The sequence below is a fragment of the Tenrec ecaudatus genome, chromosome 15 (genome assembly GCF_050624435.1).
Source record: "Tenrec ecaudatus isolate mTenEca1 chromosome 15, mTenEca1.hap1, whole genome shotgun sequence".
NCBI classification, from domain to species: Eukaryota; Metazoa; Chordata; class Mammalia; order Afrosoricida; family Tenrecidae; genus Tenrec; species Tenrec ecaudatus.
In genome coordinates, this window is record NC_134544.1 from 2266070 (window position 1) to 2282250 (window position 16181).

The 16181-nt window shown below is 55.4% G+C and overlaps 1 protein-coding gene across 1 annotated transcript in view; it reads right to left on the reverse strand.

The window, feature by feature from the left end:
- ZNF236 (zinc finger protein 236) overlaps nt 1-16181 on the reverse strand; it is a 47081-nt gene that overhangs the window by 20379 nt on the left and 10521 nt on the right. Inside the window, exons 2-13 of the mRNA XM_075532583.1 lie at nt 15413-15555; nt 14191-14355; nt 12538-12716; nt 11239-11363; nt 9851-10023; nt 7911-8048; nt 6900-7103; nt 5871-6099; nt 3190-3462; nt 2526-2729; nt 1094-1235; nt 511-771 (exon numbers count right to left, since the gene is read on the reverse strand). Coding sequence (XP_075388698.1) covers nt 511-771; nt 1094-1235; nt 2526-2729; nt 3190-3462; nt 5871-6099; nt 6900-7103; nt 7911-8048; nt 9851-10023; nt 11239-11363; nt 12538-12716; nt 14191-14355; nt 15413-15555 — 2236 coding nt within the window. The remainder of the gene's footprint in view (nt 1-510; nt 772-1093; nt 1236-2525; nt 2730-3189; nt 3463-5870; nt 6100-6899; nt 7104-7910; nt 8049-9850; nt 10024-11238; nt 11364-12537; nt 12717-14190; nt 14356-15412; nt 15556-16181) is intronic.

A 16181-nucleotide genomic window follows, 5' to 3' on the forward strand; every position in this document is an offset into this window, starting at 1 on the left:
CTCTTCAGGAAAGGGAACCACACACGCCGGGCCGGGAGTGGAGGCTAAGGGATTTCAAATTCCCCCAGCAAATGTCTGCCCGAGGCTGAGGCATGGACTCCAAATGGGGCTGGCCTACTGCTATCTGCTCAGAACACTCACTCAGCATGCCCCCCCCATCCAGGACAGAGTGTGGGTCTCTGTTTCTGCAGCTCCCCCTTACGACGGGGCCGTGTCACCCACCCCGGGAGACCCCGAGTCGGGCCCTCTAATCCGTCTAGAACATGGGACTCCTGCCCACGTCCATACCAACCCATACTGGCTGTAGCCACTCGGAAGGCCTCGCTCCACCCCAAACAGAAGCTTTCCCCCTCACCTTCCAACAGCAAGATGCAGGTCCTGCACACCCACCCCATCCCAATATCATGAAGCTCCACACACTTTCAGAAGCAGCCCCCGTGTCAGGAAGGGAAATGCCAGGTTTGGCGTGAGGCTGGCGGGGGCTCCGTGGGCCTCCAGGGCAGGACCCACCTGTGTGTCTTCATGTGCTTCTTGCAGTTGAGCGAGGTCTTGAAGGTCCTCTGGCAGTAGGGGCACATGTAGGGGCGCAGGCTGTTGTGGATGCCCATGTGGCGCCGCAGGCTCCCGCCCGTGGTGAAGGCGCCGTTGCAAAGGAGGCACTTGAAGGACTTGAGGCCCGTGTGCGTGCGGATGTGCGCCTTCAGCACGCCGGCCGACACGAAGCCACGGCCACACTGCGAGCACTTAAAGGGCTTCTCCCCCGTGTGTGACCTGCAGGGAGAGCGGCACCCTGAGCCTGCCCTGCCGGGACAGCATCCAGCTTCCCTCGCGTTTAACTCGCCACAGAGGGTCCTTGGCCCAGGTTGGCCAACACCCGTGCCCCAGAGGCCATCTCCGCTGGGAGGAGCACACCTCCAGGCTGAGGAACCCCCGCCAGCCACCAGCTCCACCCCAGGCCTCGGGTGTGCCAGGAGGCGTTGCAAGAGGGAACAGAGAAACCAGTGGGTCACCAGGTAAAGCACTGAGTCACCACACGTCAACACCGAAGGCTCCCGGCTCTCGGTCCAGTACACGAGAGCCCTGGCCACCTTACCTGATGTGCTGTTTGAGGTGGCATGACTTCTTATACGCGCGGTGACAGTAAAAGCACTTGTAGGGTCGATCCGCTTCATTTACAAAATTATTATTAAAATAATTTTGGAAAAACTGGTTTCTCGGAATGGGCTGGATAAGACCTACGAGGTAACAGAAAGACACCGACAATGCCATGGACCAAGTGCAGGGACTGACTGCCACAGAGGCTGGCCAGAGGCTGTCCCGCCCTGGAAGCTAGCAGGGAGCGGACACCACCGGGTGCTACCAGGATCTAGCAGGGGCTCAGCTCAGGAGCTTTGGCCTCCAGGGGCACGTGGACACTCCAGAGACAGCTGAACTCACAGAGCACAGACCCCACGCCTCAAGCTACCAGAAAGTTCCTGGAAAAATCCCACTGTCCTTCCAGTCCGTTTGCTCACAACCTGGAGAAGTCCCCAGCTCTCTGAATGAAGGCTGCTCTGGGTGGAACGTCTAAGGGCGACATGACCGTTGGGCCTGCCAGCAAGGGCACTGGGGCCCACTTGATGTACAGTCGGGTGACTCAATCCAGACCCATGTAGCCGCCATGTAGAAGGGCACTAGGGGCAGGCAGAGGAGACTGTCCCCAAGAGCTCCAAGGCCTTATGAGAGCAGACTGCCTCATCTCTCTCCCACCACCATCTGAGCTCCCCAACCGGTGTTTGACCAGTGTGCCCCAGGGCTTTAAGTCCCCTTTTCAGTGCCAGAGCTGAGCAGGTGCCCACCTTGGCTGTCCATGCCCACGGACAAGACGCTTTCTCCCCTTAAGAGTTGCACCACCAGCTCCGCCCCCAGGCCCCTCATAGCAGACACTGGTGTGCAGGTGGACAGGCTCACTGGGCTGCCACCGGAGACTCCAGGTTCACCAAGAGCCTGACTGTGAAGTCCCAGCTGCCACCCACAGCAGGGACAGTCAGCCACCCCACCCTTCCCAACGCTCACTGCTCCAGGAGCAGCGCAGCCTCTGGTCACCCACTGTAGGCCTGTCCACGGCAGTTCTGGAACCTACTCTCCAGGACGAGCCCCCAACCATCACAGCAGCCCAGGCCATCACTTCCCCCAAGGCAGGACCATACGGGCACCCTGCTTCCCAAACATCAGCACGCCTGCCTGGTGCCTACACGTCCCACCTGGGGGCATACACGGGCATATCTTCACATGCACACACACACAGCACATCTCCCTCCCAGGCAGGCACACACTATGAGCCCCTGGGTGACCACAGTTCTGGTTTTGGTTTTTATTGTGTGGGGCACCCTGGCCCCGAAATCAAACTCACACATGAGGATGGGGTCATTAACAGCAGGGCTAGGACAGAGGACATGATGCCTGGTAATGGGGGTAGGGTCTCCCCTACAACACGACTGCCCACGGGGCAGAGTGGCCTTTTCCACGTTCCACATAGCCCTTACCCAGGTCGGTGATCAGGATGGGCTCCTGCAGAGGGATGTCGGGCATCAGGGCGCTGGCCTTGCCTGCCCGGACCTTGGCAGGCTTGCGTTGGTGCCGCATCTTCCTGAGCTCCGTGTGCTTGAAGTGGGAGGCAACATGTGTCTTCCTGTGGCCTGAGGTTCGGAACTTTTTGTCACAGTGCGGACAAGCAAAAGGCCTAACACCTACAGAGAGCAAAGGTGCATTTCAGGATGACCCAGTGGTTCTGTCCCAGACACCAGCGCCAACATACAATCTTCATGTCTTAAAACGGAGCTGAATAGGTCCTCGAGGCAAATTACGAAGAAAACCACATAGTAAGATTCCAGCTCTTCCAACTACTCACTACAGGGGGATCAGAAAAAGCCCAGCCCACTGTCCAAGGGGAGCACAGGTTGGCCCCAGCCCTCCAGCCTTTTCTGAAGGCTCTTGCCCTGTCCAGCTCAGCCCATTCTGACCACAGTGTTCTCACTGGCCTCACCCTACTACTTCACAACTGTGTGTGTGTGTGAGTCTCCACCTGTCTGCCCCAGAGCCCTGTGACAGGAGCATCAGTAAGTGGTACTGAGTCAGACCAGGGCCTTGCCTGGGGGGGCCCCAGCCTTGCAACAGGAGGGTTGGCAGGGTGGTGGCCTGTGTGCCCACCTGTGTGCAGGCGAATGTGCACCTTGAGGCTGCCCGAGGTGGAGAAGCCCTTCATGCAGTGCTGGCACTGGAAGGCCTTGATGCCCGTGTGCGTCTTGATGTGCGCCGTCAGCGTGCTCTTGACGGCAAAGGCCCGGAAGCACTGCGGACACTTGAAGGGCTTCTCATGCGTGTGGATGCGGATGTGGCGCACCAGGTCGCTGGGCTTCTTGAACTCCTTGGTGCAATAGGGACACACGTGCCACCTGACACCGTTCTCCTCGCGGATGGAGCCTGGGAGAGGGCGGGTACCAGGACAGGGTGTGAAAGTCTGCACAAGAAGGCCCATCACACAGGCCCAGCCTGGCTGGGAAGCTGGGTGATGCAGCAGGCAGAGGCTCTCCAGTGCTCTCTACACAGGGCCTGGCCTGCCCACAGCCACACCTGCCCGGCATAGCACTCAGCCACACCGCAGGCAAGGCCGTAGGCCATGGGAGGACACGGGAATGATCACGATGGAGACTCCTAGCCATCTTGAAGGGGCGCAAGGGGGGCAGCAGAGGCCGGGAGTGGTGCATGGAGAAGCAGCTCGTTCTACCCTGTGCAAAGGCAGACACGCCAAACGCCACCCGATGAACACAAGGCGACAGGAGCAGGACTAGTGACCGAGCCTCTCTTATTAGGGTGCAGAGAACACAATGAGTGAGTCCCACAACCAGGAACAGTGGGCCCTTCTGGGCATTATAGAGAAGACACACATCATATACATTCAATGGACCTCGTGAACAAGATGACGGAACCTTTATGAAAGTCAAGCTCTGAATCAGATGTAGAGCTATTCCTTAGCAGTAGAAAATCACAACTATGTTTATGGGAAAACATTCAGTAAAATGGTTTCTAATAAATAAAATTCAAAATAGCTGGCCACCACCAGAACCACTTCTTGGCTTCAAAGACTTTGTGAGACTCACCTGTGTAACATTACAGGGATTCAGACCACACAAGTCAAGGATCCAGCTGCAATTACAGACACCTGCCACATTTATTTATGAGTTACGGCAAAGTTTAAACTGTACAGAGGCAGAGTGGGCCTGCCGCTAACCCAAGGTGAAGGTGCAGACCAGACTCTCAGTGGGGATCGCAGTGGCCATCGACACGTGCTCAGATCACTGGCTTGGAAACCCCTGGGGACAGCTCGCTTTATCCTGCAGGGCCACTGTGAGCAGGGTCAGAGTGGCTGCCCTGAGCCTGGCTTTGGTTTTGTTCTGGTAGCAGGAGATGTCTGTTTTCCTTCTGGGTCCACAGGGGAAGTAGGGACTTCCTCATGAGCACATGCACAGACCTGGCCCCCAGACTTCACACCCCACAGAAGCCTGCCCTGGAGGCAAGCGGCAACCTTCCTCTTCAGACACAGTAACAAGTGAGACCAGAAAACCACAGCTCATCATGCACAGGATGGGAAGGGGCTTACTAAAACTTAACACCTACTTCAACTCTGAAAGTCTAAAAGCAGAGAGAGGAGGGGACACCTCTCAACACAGCACTCAGTTTCACAGCGAGAGACAAAGGGCGACGCAGGAAAGGGGGGGGGCAGTGAAACCAGGAAGGGAAGGTAACAGCATCATGACTCAAGAAGGACATAACTCTGGATCTCAAGAACCTTAGAACAGAAAGATGCCCGGGGGTTCAATCTCCGAAGCTCAACGCCTTCCTATCCACGAACACCCCCCACAAGGAAAGTCTAGATGCCCACAAATGAAGGGAACGTTGCATCCACAGGAATGTGTACAAAGACATCAGTTCTCCCTGAAGTAGCTGCTCACATACAGCCCACTACCAGTCAGCACCAGGCTCTCCCGAGCCTAGGACAAAATCAATCTGCAAGACAGCAACGACTACACGTTTCTAAGACATGAGCTCTTTCCTACGTGGTACTGACAACTGGTCCTTCCTATGCAATTTTCAACAACATACAGGAGCTAAAGTCCACAAAAGTCAGTGAGGATAGGGAGACACAAGAACCAACGACACTCAATGTACACACAGGCTGCAACAGGACAACCAGCTGCCCAGGGTCCAACGGAGCTAGGGGGTGGGCGTGTGTGTGTGTGTGTGTGTGTGTGAGAGAGAGAGAGAGAGAGAGAGAGAGGAAGAGAGAGAGAGAGAGAGAGAGAGAGAGAGAGAGAGAGAGAGAGAGAGAGAGAGAGAGAGAAAAGGACTCCTGCTGCATAGCCTGAGAACGCAGGGTTCCATGCTCGGCTGCTAAGAGGTTGGTAGCTCTACAGGGCTGAGTTCAATCCCAACCTCTGGTACACGGCAGAAAGCCTGAATATGTGCTTTTACACAGATAACAGCCAAGCAAGGTCTCTGGGGCAGTGGCCCTAGCTGGAGTGGGCAGGGGTAATAGAGGCAACAGCGGTGGGTCCACAATACAAGATGAGGAGTAGGGCTGGTGAGCAGGGAGGACTTGGGGGACGGGGAGGAGAGGCTGTGCTTGGGACCTGGTGGCATAAAGCATTTAGGGCAGGCTAAGGGAGGCTGTGGTAATGACCTCCAGGGCGAAGAACCCAGGGAAACCCACAAGGAGAGACCAGGTTCCAGAAGACACCCTGGCCAGGGGCACAATCCAGTAAGCAGTCGGGGGAGGGGGGAGGGGGCGGGGGCAGGGGGGGCAGCACAGAGGCCTCGGCCCTCACACTCACCTGGAAGGAAAGGAGACTTCTTCTTCAGGTGTTTCTTGTCTCTCTTGTCCAGCTTTCCTGAGCCCTCAGGCTCTTTCTCCGGCTCATCTTCGGCTGGCTCAGCCTGCTCGCTGGACACGGCGCTGAGGACTGGACTTGGGCTCTGGGTTGCAGGCGTCTTGGCATGGCTGGGGTCACTAGGATGAGCTGCAACTGGAATTGAAGACAGCCCACTGTTTTCTAAGGCTTGCTGAGACAGAACAAAACTAAAAGGTTAGAAGGTCCGAGGGCCCACGTCTGCCTAACACAATCAACACAAAGACGCAACGAGCCTCGTCTGCTCCTCTGACCTCCAGGGGGCACTCGGGGGTGGGGCGGGGGCTCACAGCTCGCTCAAGGCGACATCTCACCCCACAAGGGCACTGTGTGGCAAGCACTTCCGTCTAGAACGTCAAGGTGCCAGTTTGGCTTGTTAGCAGCCAGATCTGGGTGGGGCACGCAGGCCTCACTCCCCTGCGTCAGGCTGCTGTCTGGGGGGACCAGTGACAGCACACAGGCCCAGGCCCAGCCCGGTGCTCACCACCACGGCTGAGGAGAGAGGCTGGGGTTTTAGGGACCAACGAGAGCAGGGTCCCTGGATACAAAGCAGCCCCGCCCCTCCCTCAGTCCTCCCCATGGGCGACAGTGGCCCCCTTCCTCTCATCCTCTCCCTGTCCAAAGGCCACAACTGCCCAGAGTGTTGGCCTCCTGGGAAAGAGGGCCAGAAATGGCTCTCTCTCATGACAGAAGCATCCGACTGTCTCAAGATCCTCACTGCGAACATCAAAGAATGACAAGTGTCTGCAGCAATGGAGACTAGGGTGCTCCCAGAGGATTCAACTCGCTCAGAGAATTAGGGTCCCAGCTGTAAATATACTGACTCCCAAGTGACTCAGGACCCTGCCCTGTCCACAGGCCCCCACCCCCCACCCCAGGCCTGCCCCTACCCTGGCTAAGCCCATGAGACCCTGGGCCTGGCAGAGGAACCAGCTGGTGGTAGGCACGCCTCACCTGCAGGATGTCCTGGTTGATGCCCACAGTGATGCTCAGCTGTTGGCCAGGCTGGGGCGATGGGCTGGCATCCCCGGGGCCCGGTTCCGACAGCTCCAGAAGCTGCTGGATGACATCTGTGACGGCCTGTGCACTCTGCTGGCTGGAGGTGGTCGTGACCTGGGCTTCGGTTGGCGGGAGAGGTAAGGTCTGAAAGAGGGTGGCCTGGAACACAGCGACGTCCAGTTACACAATGGAAAAGCACACACGCGTGACTTTTTAAAAGGAGGGGAGCATGCGGGGTAGGCACACACAATTCTGCCACAGTTACTCAGCAGTCAGGTAGCACTAGGGGGCAGGGGAAGCGTAATAAACGCTCTGGGGGAGCTGCAGCCTCTGATGGTTCAGGGGATACCGTGCTCAGCCACTAACCCAAAGGTGGGCAGTTTGAACCCCACAGCCCCTCTGCGGGAGAGCGACCAGTCTCCTCTAAAGATGAAGCCTTCTCTGTGGCTGGGGGCACCGAAGGCACTGGACAGCAGACTCAAGGGTCTGGTTCCCGCGGAAGCTCAAAAGCAGCGCCAGCCAGAAGTGAGGAGTGCTCAGAGGACCCAAATGCCACTCTCGTCGGTGAGCGGCACCTTCTGTCTGACTGCGATTGGAGGGATGACATCACTCAGGCTCTCCTGCAATGCTATACATTTTGCTCTGTTTTTTTAAAAATCATTTTACTGGGGGCTCATACAACTCTTACCACAACCCATACATGTATCAATTGCATAAAGCACATTTGTACATTCGTTGCCCTCATCATTCTCAAAACATTTGCTCTCCATTTAAGCCCTTGGTATCAGCTCAACGCTATACATTTTGAAAAGCCATTTTTTTCTTTCATAAATTGAAGGCAACGGCGATGGTGGTAAGAGCAGAAGCAGACGACAGGTGCCCTCCCCTTCCTGGGCAGGAGGCTCAGCGCCTCCGGGGCTGCCGGGGCTGCGGGGCAGCTATAGGGCTGATTCAGTTAGAACTCACCGTGAGGCCGTGGGCCACCTCTGCACTGCTGGCCGGCGGCCCGCCCATGTGCATCTTGCTGATGTGTGTGTTCAAGCTGCCTAAGCTCTTAAAGACACAGCTGCATTCGGTGCAGTTGTGGGTGGGCCCATTCTTGACCTTCAGGATAAGAAGAGAGACATGATTTCAGAAGAGGAGAGCCAGCGCCAATGCCCCACCATCTCGTCTCCCAGCGTCAGCTCTTCTGGGGCACCACAGCTCTCCATGGCCACAGGCCTGGCTCTCACACGAGGTCCACACACTGCTCTCTGCAGACAGTGGTCAAATTGACACGTAAACCAGTCTGCCTGTTGTCTTTCTAAATCAACCTAATGTTATTGAAAACAACATAATCACACACTGTTCACCTAAAAATGAAGCGGCTACACGGTCTATGGGCTTTGTTTATAATACTTAGCATACCCCATTTGAGAGAGCAGGTGCGGCCTATCAGCAAGGGCCGCTTGCGTCAGGCAGTAGGACAGTCTCTGCTGCACTGTCTGCCTTTACACTTACATCTTGCGTTTACACTGCATTGTCTTCACGTCTGACTTTACTTTCTGAGTGTTTTACTACATTTTATTTTATTTATGACTCAAGTAATGCTTTTCATGAATCAAACCAATTTACTGGGATGAATACTCAATTTACACTCCTGTCAAATTGACACATACCCAGAGCAGAGCTGGGTGTAGCACACAGCGATTGGAAGGCTTAGGAGAAAGTGAATTTGGCTACATCTTCTGTCTCGTTAAAGACCTACGAATCACCCCATGGTGGGAGGCAATGTACATAGTCGCTGGCATGTTTGTTGAGGGAACTGCAGTGCGGCCCAGTGGCGGGGCCCGTGAGCCTGGTGTGGACTAACAGTCTGGGGTAAGATCAGCCGAGGCCCCCGCCTTTTATTCACTTCTAAAAGTGATGAGGCTTACATTCTCATCGTTGTCATTTAGTTAACAAACTGTGGTCTGCTGAGGTTTCCAAATTCCTCACACCAACAGTTCAGTGTGGGGCTAATGAGGTATGCCGGGCTGGAACGTGACCACGCCAAGCAGCTCCGGGTTGAGACACACAGCTTAGAAATCAGAGGCTGATGTAAAATAAACCAAAACACCACAACTAGGAAAACACCAGACCTATGTGACCTACCGTGAGTGAGGGACACAGGGGACAGCATGGGGAGCGTCTGAACTGTGCGGACTGGCCTAGAGATGGCCCACTCTGAGCCTCACCCAGACAGCCGCTCCGGACTGGGGAAGTAGAAGGGCTACACTGTCCACGATGCAGTGCTCGACAGAGGTGCGAACTGCAAACCACAGGCGAGCAGTCTGCAGGAGGAAGAGGAGGCTTTCTACTCCCATGAGGGTGAGTCACAGAAGCCCAGTCTGGCCTTGAGGGCCGCTGTGAGTCAGAATCGACTCTCTCTGGGAGTCTGAGTGTGAGGCACATGCCAGTCACCAAGTACACTGAAGCACAATCAAGGCACTGGTGCTGCTGGAGGGCTTGTCTCCAGTGAAGGTCCATGCCCCAGGTCACAGGAAGGCAGCACGTGTGGAATCATTTCTTGAGGGTTCTGAGCAGACCAGTCCAACCAGGGATAAGCCTGGGGGCTGCACGCACACAAGGGCTCACAGGGGCTCCCGGGGGCAGGGAAATGCCTGCTCCCTCCTGTCAGTGTTGGCACTGGCTTTGGCAAGGGCCTCGTGGGAGAGATTGGCAACAAAGGTAACATGGAGAAGACGTTTTCCCAATCCCGTGTCTTAGGCCTGGAAGGTCTGTCTGCTCTTCACTAGAGGGGCAGGGGTTTGGTGCAGGGACCGTGAAGATGCAAGACAAGGAGCTGCGGTCTCCTGACTCCCTCTCCATGCAGCGTGCCCACCAGGCCGGCCCAGGGAGGCAGAGCAGACCACGTGACAGCTTACCTCCGAATGAACTCTCTGGACGTGGGACTGCAGGTTCCCTTTCTGAGAAAAGGCAGCAGGGCAGAAGGCGCAGGCGTGGGGCTTTTCACCTGTGTGCTTAATCATGTGTGTCTGAAGCGCCCCCTTCTGGTTAAAGGCCTTTCCACACTCGCTGCATTTAAAGGGCCTTTCACCTGCAGGCAGAGAGAGGGGTGAGTAGGGGCGCTGCGGTGCTGCTGGGCTGCAGGAGAGGAGAGTGGAAGCAGTCCCCATTGAAGGCTGGTGGATGGGAAGAGCCTGCTCCAATGATGGTGAAGGGGCTCAAAATAGAGAAAGGAAAAATAAAAACAAGTTCACTGCCATGGAGTCAGTGCTGGGGGTTTGAGATTCGAGATGAACTGTTGATGGGAGTAGAAAGTCCAGTCTTTCTCCCTTGAAGCTGCTGGTGGTCTCAACTGCAGACCATGCGTATCGCAGCCCAACTAGAAAGTCTGGGGGCCCACGTTCCCGGCAGCAGGTACACACTTTGGTCTCTGTGCCCCAGTTTGGCCTTTCTTGCAATAATATTTCCAACACTTGCTTGCTCTGTGCCGCTGCACACGTCTCGGCCTGTGGCAGTGAGTGCCAGCATCCCTCCATGTGCCCTGGGAAAGCTTCGGAGCTGTGGTCAATCTCTAGAGGTGACCTGGACCCAGTCCACATGGTCTCTTCCCACCAGCACTGCAGCAGGAAAGGTGCCGCGTGGCCTGAGAACCAGCCAAGAACAAAGGCCAAGACACGGGGCCAGAACCAGAAGGAGCAGCTGTGGGAGCCACAGGCGAAGCCAGGCCGCTCTAGTCCCAACACTATCTCTGTGGGTCTTTCCAGGCCATGGTATTGCTACTGATACATGCGCAGCTCAGCCGCTCTGGAGACCCTGTGCCTGTCTTCTCTGTCTACAAGGACATGGTGAGCGCTTCTGCCACGCTCACAGTCCCACGCTGTCGTGGGATTCAGAAAGATGTACTGCAAGTTTCTACCTTGCTAGGCGGCGTAACTTAAGCCAGCGTTCTTTGGTCTCCTTGGGGGTCTGACTGCTGAGAGAGAAATCTCCACCAATTCTTCTTGACATGATTGAACAATTGAATTGTATGGTGTGGATTATGTGCCAATAAAACTGGTGGGGGGGCCAACTCAGGAGCAACTCCAATCATGCAGTGGGGTTGCCTCCTGCAAACACCCCAATGCTATCTCAGGTCACCCCTGCCAGCTTTAGGACAGCTTTTTACCAGCTTCAGAGATGAAACCACGGCGAGATTAAACAAGTCCATGAAGCTGAAACAGAAGAGAACCCAAGTACAGCTAGCTGGCTCCGGCACACCTATGTAGGTCTCAGACACTCATCTCCCAGGAGAGCCTGCACTCCGTACCAGTGTGGATCCTGACGTGGCGTGTCAGCTGGCTGGGCTTTTGAAAGGTCTTCCCACAGTGAGGACAGGAGTACGTGAACCCGCTTCGGTCAATATTCCGGTTGTATGACCTTGTACCTGAGACCCTAGGGTCAAACAAGGAAGTGCTCATTAGGTGATCATTCTCAGATGACAGCGTCCAATCCAATGGACCTGCAAGTCCAAACGAACGGCCATCAGAACATGCTTTAGTGAGATCGCTGTCCCACAGAGAGCTCAAGCCAGGGACACACAGAGACACACACCATCCATACACATAGACAAGAGAGGTTCACGTAACATAAATATTCACATAACATAAACATACTCATAAAAAGAGAAAATCGGATTTTTGAAGCATGCATGCACACACGCACATATACAAAGGAGTATCCAAAGTAACCCAATGCTCATTTGTTTTGTTTTTATGTGAGGGGGATAGTGAATGTGGAGTTCATCCTACCAGGTCAGACTGTTCATTAAGCTTTCTATTTAGAGGTTCTGAAAAGACTGTGTAACAATGTGTAAGAAAAAAGGCCTGATTTGCGGCACCAGACGGGAGACTGGTTTTGCCACCAAGACAATACACCTGCTCACGAAGCCATCTCAGTGAACCAGTTTTGGGCAAAACACAGCATGCCTCTCTTGCCCCACACACCTGAATCACCTGACCACACTCCATGAAATTTCTTTTTGTTTCTGAGAAAGCAGAGGGAGAAGAGGTGAAGACAAAAACAAGGGAGATGCTGTCAGCCATCCAAACAGATGAATTTGAAATGTTTCCAAGAATGAGATGGCAGATTTGACAAATGTATCAAGTGTAATGGGAGAGTGCTTTGATATGGTTGTTTTGTAAAAAAAAAAAAAAATTTAAATATATAGCTTTGAAAACAAGGCAATCTTCTTGTACATTTACAGTTGGGGCCATTATTGGGATTTTGGGGGGTACCCCAGCTCCTCAACTCATATACGTAGTTTTACATACATGTACAAGTGGTTCTATTTATACACATATGCAAGTAGACCACCACACAGCAGATTCTGACTCACAGCAGCCTGTAGGACCCAAGAGAACTACCCCATCAGGCCCAAGGCTGTGAGTCCTGCCAGAAGCAGACTGCCCCACACGGTTCGGTTTGCAGCTGACCGTTTAACCACTGTGCCACCGGGGCTCTGCCTGTGTTGACAGACACACGTGGATTCATTATCAGGAAACCTGTTCTCTCCACTTCTGGTGAGAGGACCCAGTTCCCGAGCAGAGCAGCCCGACACTGGGCGCACCTGATCTTGTAGTGCGTCTTCATGTGCTCCTTGAGCTGGGCGGCCGTCTCGAACTCCTTCTTGCAGGCCTTGCAGAGGTGCGTGCGGCGGCCAGCCAGCTCCTGCCGGTGCTCCTCCATGTGGATGGCCAGCTGGCTCTGCAGTGTGAACTCGTCCCCGCACTCGGAGCAGATGAGGTTCTGGGGGAGGAAGGTCCGTGTGAACCAGCAGCCCCAGAGTTCAGGAGGGCCACCAGAGTCAGGGGGTGGCCCAGGAGGACCCAGTGTTCCTCTCACGGCCCAGGACACCTGCCCCGAGCATGCACGCCCTGCCGAGTGAGGGTGTCACGCCCCACCACCGCTCGCTCTTTGGTCCCCAGACCTCGGCAAAGGCCATCCCCTCTTTCCTCTGTGGGCCTCGGCTCAGTGTCCATACACAAGGCCGAGACCACCCTAGAGGGGCTGCTCTACAGAGAAGGGTGAGTGTGTGGGCAAATGTGCACAAGTAGGCCTGGGGGTGTGCCTAAGTGTGCATGAGCGTGCATGTGTACGAGAGCACGCGCGTGCATGCATGCCTATTGCTCCATCAGGCTTCCTGCACCACTCCTTGAAGGATGAGATGTACGCAACAAGCCGCGAGAACGGCAACAGCTAAATTTTAACGAAATATTCCTCAGTGATTTTAAAAGGCCGCTGATTTTTCAGATTTATACCTCTGGTTTGGCGTTTTCCTTAACAGTTACGGCTGTGTTTAAATCCATTTTGCGAGGGATATTCTACAAACAACAAAATGCCCTCATTTGAAGCATAACTCGACACCTGGGTCCATGCTGAAGCTGTCAGTGTCCAACCCCGAGGCAATCTTCTTGTACGTCTACAATTGGGGGCATTATCGTGGAGCCCCACAGATTCTCTAAGGTTTAAGGGACACTGCAGGGGAGCCCTCATAAATTCTCGAAGGTTTGGGGGTCACTACAGGGGAGCCATCGGTTCTCTAAGGTTTGGAGGTCACTGCAGGGGAGTCCCCACAGATTTTCTTAAGGTTTGGGGAACACTGCGGGTGAGCCCCCATAGATTCTCTCAGTCCAAGGTTTGGGGGACACTGCGGGTGAGCCCCCTACTTCCTGTACCAAGCACAGTGCTGGCACGCGGCTTGCTCATAGCCCTGCTCATCCTCAGACTTACCCCAGGAGGGCGGCAGCTCATTGCCTTTGTGTGTGCTCCCAGGCTGAGTGGGAGCTGAGCATGCTGGTTGTAGGGCTTGGGGGCCCACATCTAGGATCTGCCAGAGGGTCCCCAGGCAGTCATCTATGCCAGGCAGGTCACAAGGTCCTTCCGCCCTTCCCTCAGTAGCCACCTAGGTTCCCATACCTTTCATGAAGGGAAGGCTTTAGACTAGGGCTTCACAATGGCCGTCCCTCCTGCCTGAGCCCACCCACGGGAGGAGATGCTAGTGACGTCACAGCCACAGGCACAGCTGGACACAGCATGGCCCCGCAGACGTCTGTTCAAAGGAACAATCAGAGCAGGTGGGGTGGGTTCTGCCAGACTGAGGAATGATGGGACCCCCAGAAAGCAGAATGTGTCCTCAGGGGACTAGAGTTGGCTGAGGCTCCAGGGGCAGGGCTTGTCCCAGGAGGCAGAGCTAGGGCTGCAGCTCCTGGCACAGGGTTACCTCCTCCTTCTCGTGCAGCATGATGTGCGCCTTGAGGCTGGCCACCCTGGAGAACTTCTTGTTACACACGGGGCACGTGGGGTCCTCCCCATTGTGGGTGCATTTGTGCAGCCTCAGGTTAAATTCAACATTGAAAGTCTGGGGGCACTGGTCGCATCGGTGCGGCTGTGTGGAGAGAAGAATACAGGAGCCAATGCCCTGAGCCTCTCAGTGCCTGACAGTGCTGCTGGCCATACTACACCAACACGCACCGGCAGTCGTTCTGAGGGCCCAGCCACGTGCAAGTCACCCTTGGCACCGGGTGTGAGCTTGAAGAAACACGCGTGTCTGACCTCAGGCTAAGTGTCCAAACAAGGGCGAGTCCAGCAGCCCCTGGAAGACCTCTGGAGCAATCTGGAGCAGCACCCTGAGGAGGAGTGTAGGGACTGGCAGGGGTCCAGGGCAAGAGTTAGGAAACCAGAGCCAGTCTGGCACGGTTCTGACACCCCGGCTGATGCCAGGCCCTCAGCCTGGCCCAACCTGGCCTTCTCTCACCTTGGGAAGGGCCGGAAGCTGCACCTGCAAGTGTCCGTGTGCCAGCCAATTTCCCTCTGTCTGCTAAGTCACTAGGGAGCCCTGTTGGTGCAGTGGTTACGGTAGGCTGCTAAACAGCAGTGTGAACCCACCAGCCAGCGCTCCTTGGTTGAAAGACAAGGTGTCCTACTCACACAAAGAGTTAACAGCTGGAAACCCACAGGGCAGTTCTACTCTGCCCTGCAGGATCACTCCGAGTCAAAATTGACTTGATGGCGGTGAGTTTGGCTTTAAGTGAGGAGCCTGGGTGGAGTGGTGGGCTTGCACTGAGCTTCTAACCACAAGGTCAGCAGTTGAAAACTACAAGCCTCTACAAGGGCGAAAGATGAAGCTATCTGCTCCATTAGAGTTACAGTCTTGGACACCTGCAAGGACAAGTCTACCTTGTCGTATAGGTCACTATGATTCAGAATCTTCTAGATGGCAGGGAGTTTCTGGCTAAGTGACTGCACCCCCAGACTACAGTGGATGACTCCAGGGAAGAAAGTTCAAAGCTCTTGTCAAGAGGGCAGGGCCCTCCCCCTCATAAGCACCCCCCCCCCCCCGCGGACGCAGGGGCAAGCCGGCCAGATTGTGCATGGTCAGCGTGGACTGGGGACACAACCACATGTGCAGACTCAGGAACCCCGCCCGCCCACGCCATGCCCACCTTGTCATTTCGCTCGTGCTCCTTCATGTGGCGCTGGAACTGGGACTCTCTGGGGAAAGACAGCAGGCAGATCTCACATTTGTGGAAGGTGGGAACGGGGTCTGCATAATTTGTGTTCTCCGCACTCAGGGTTAAAACGCCATCTACGACATCGCATAAGAAGAGCCAGTCAGCAACCAGTGTTCTTCTCATCAGATGAAACAACCAACCCAAATTACCGCCTGGGAGCTTCCGGTGAAATCCAGGGTGTGGTCACTTGCTGAAAGTGAGCACGTTTGCCCATGAGGAGTGAGGGCGAGGGAGAGAGAAGCCCGCGACTCCAGGCAAAAGGACTTAGAGCGTACATTCGCTTTGTTAGGGGGAGAGCTGCAAACCTGGACCCGAATCTCCGAGCCCCAAACACACACGGATGCGCACAGGCTCGCACACAACCCGCACCGATCCACGCTCGGACAAGCGCCGAAGCCACGGAGGGCACTTTGAAGCCACCACTGTCGCCTGGGGCACAGGGTCTCTAAGTCAGCGGGGAGGGGGGAGCCATCGCTCCGCCTCAGTTTCTGAAATCAAGAAGGACACAAACCTCCACATGCGTCCATCGTCCGGGGCCTGCTCTGAACCTCGGAAGGAGGCGGAGAAGTGGGCCACGGAGGGGTTGGGAAGGGCTGCTGTAAGCCCCGCCCCTCGAGCTGAGAGGCGCTAAACTGGGTGCATGCAGGAATGGATCACTCTGGGAGACAGCCCAATCCCTGATGGTGGAGAATGGCCCGAA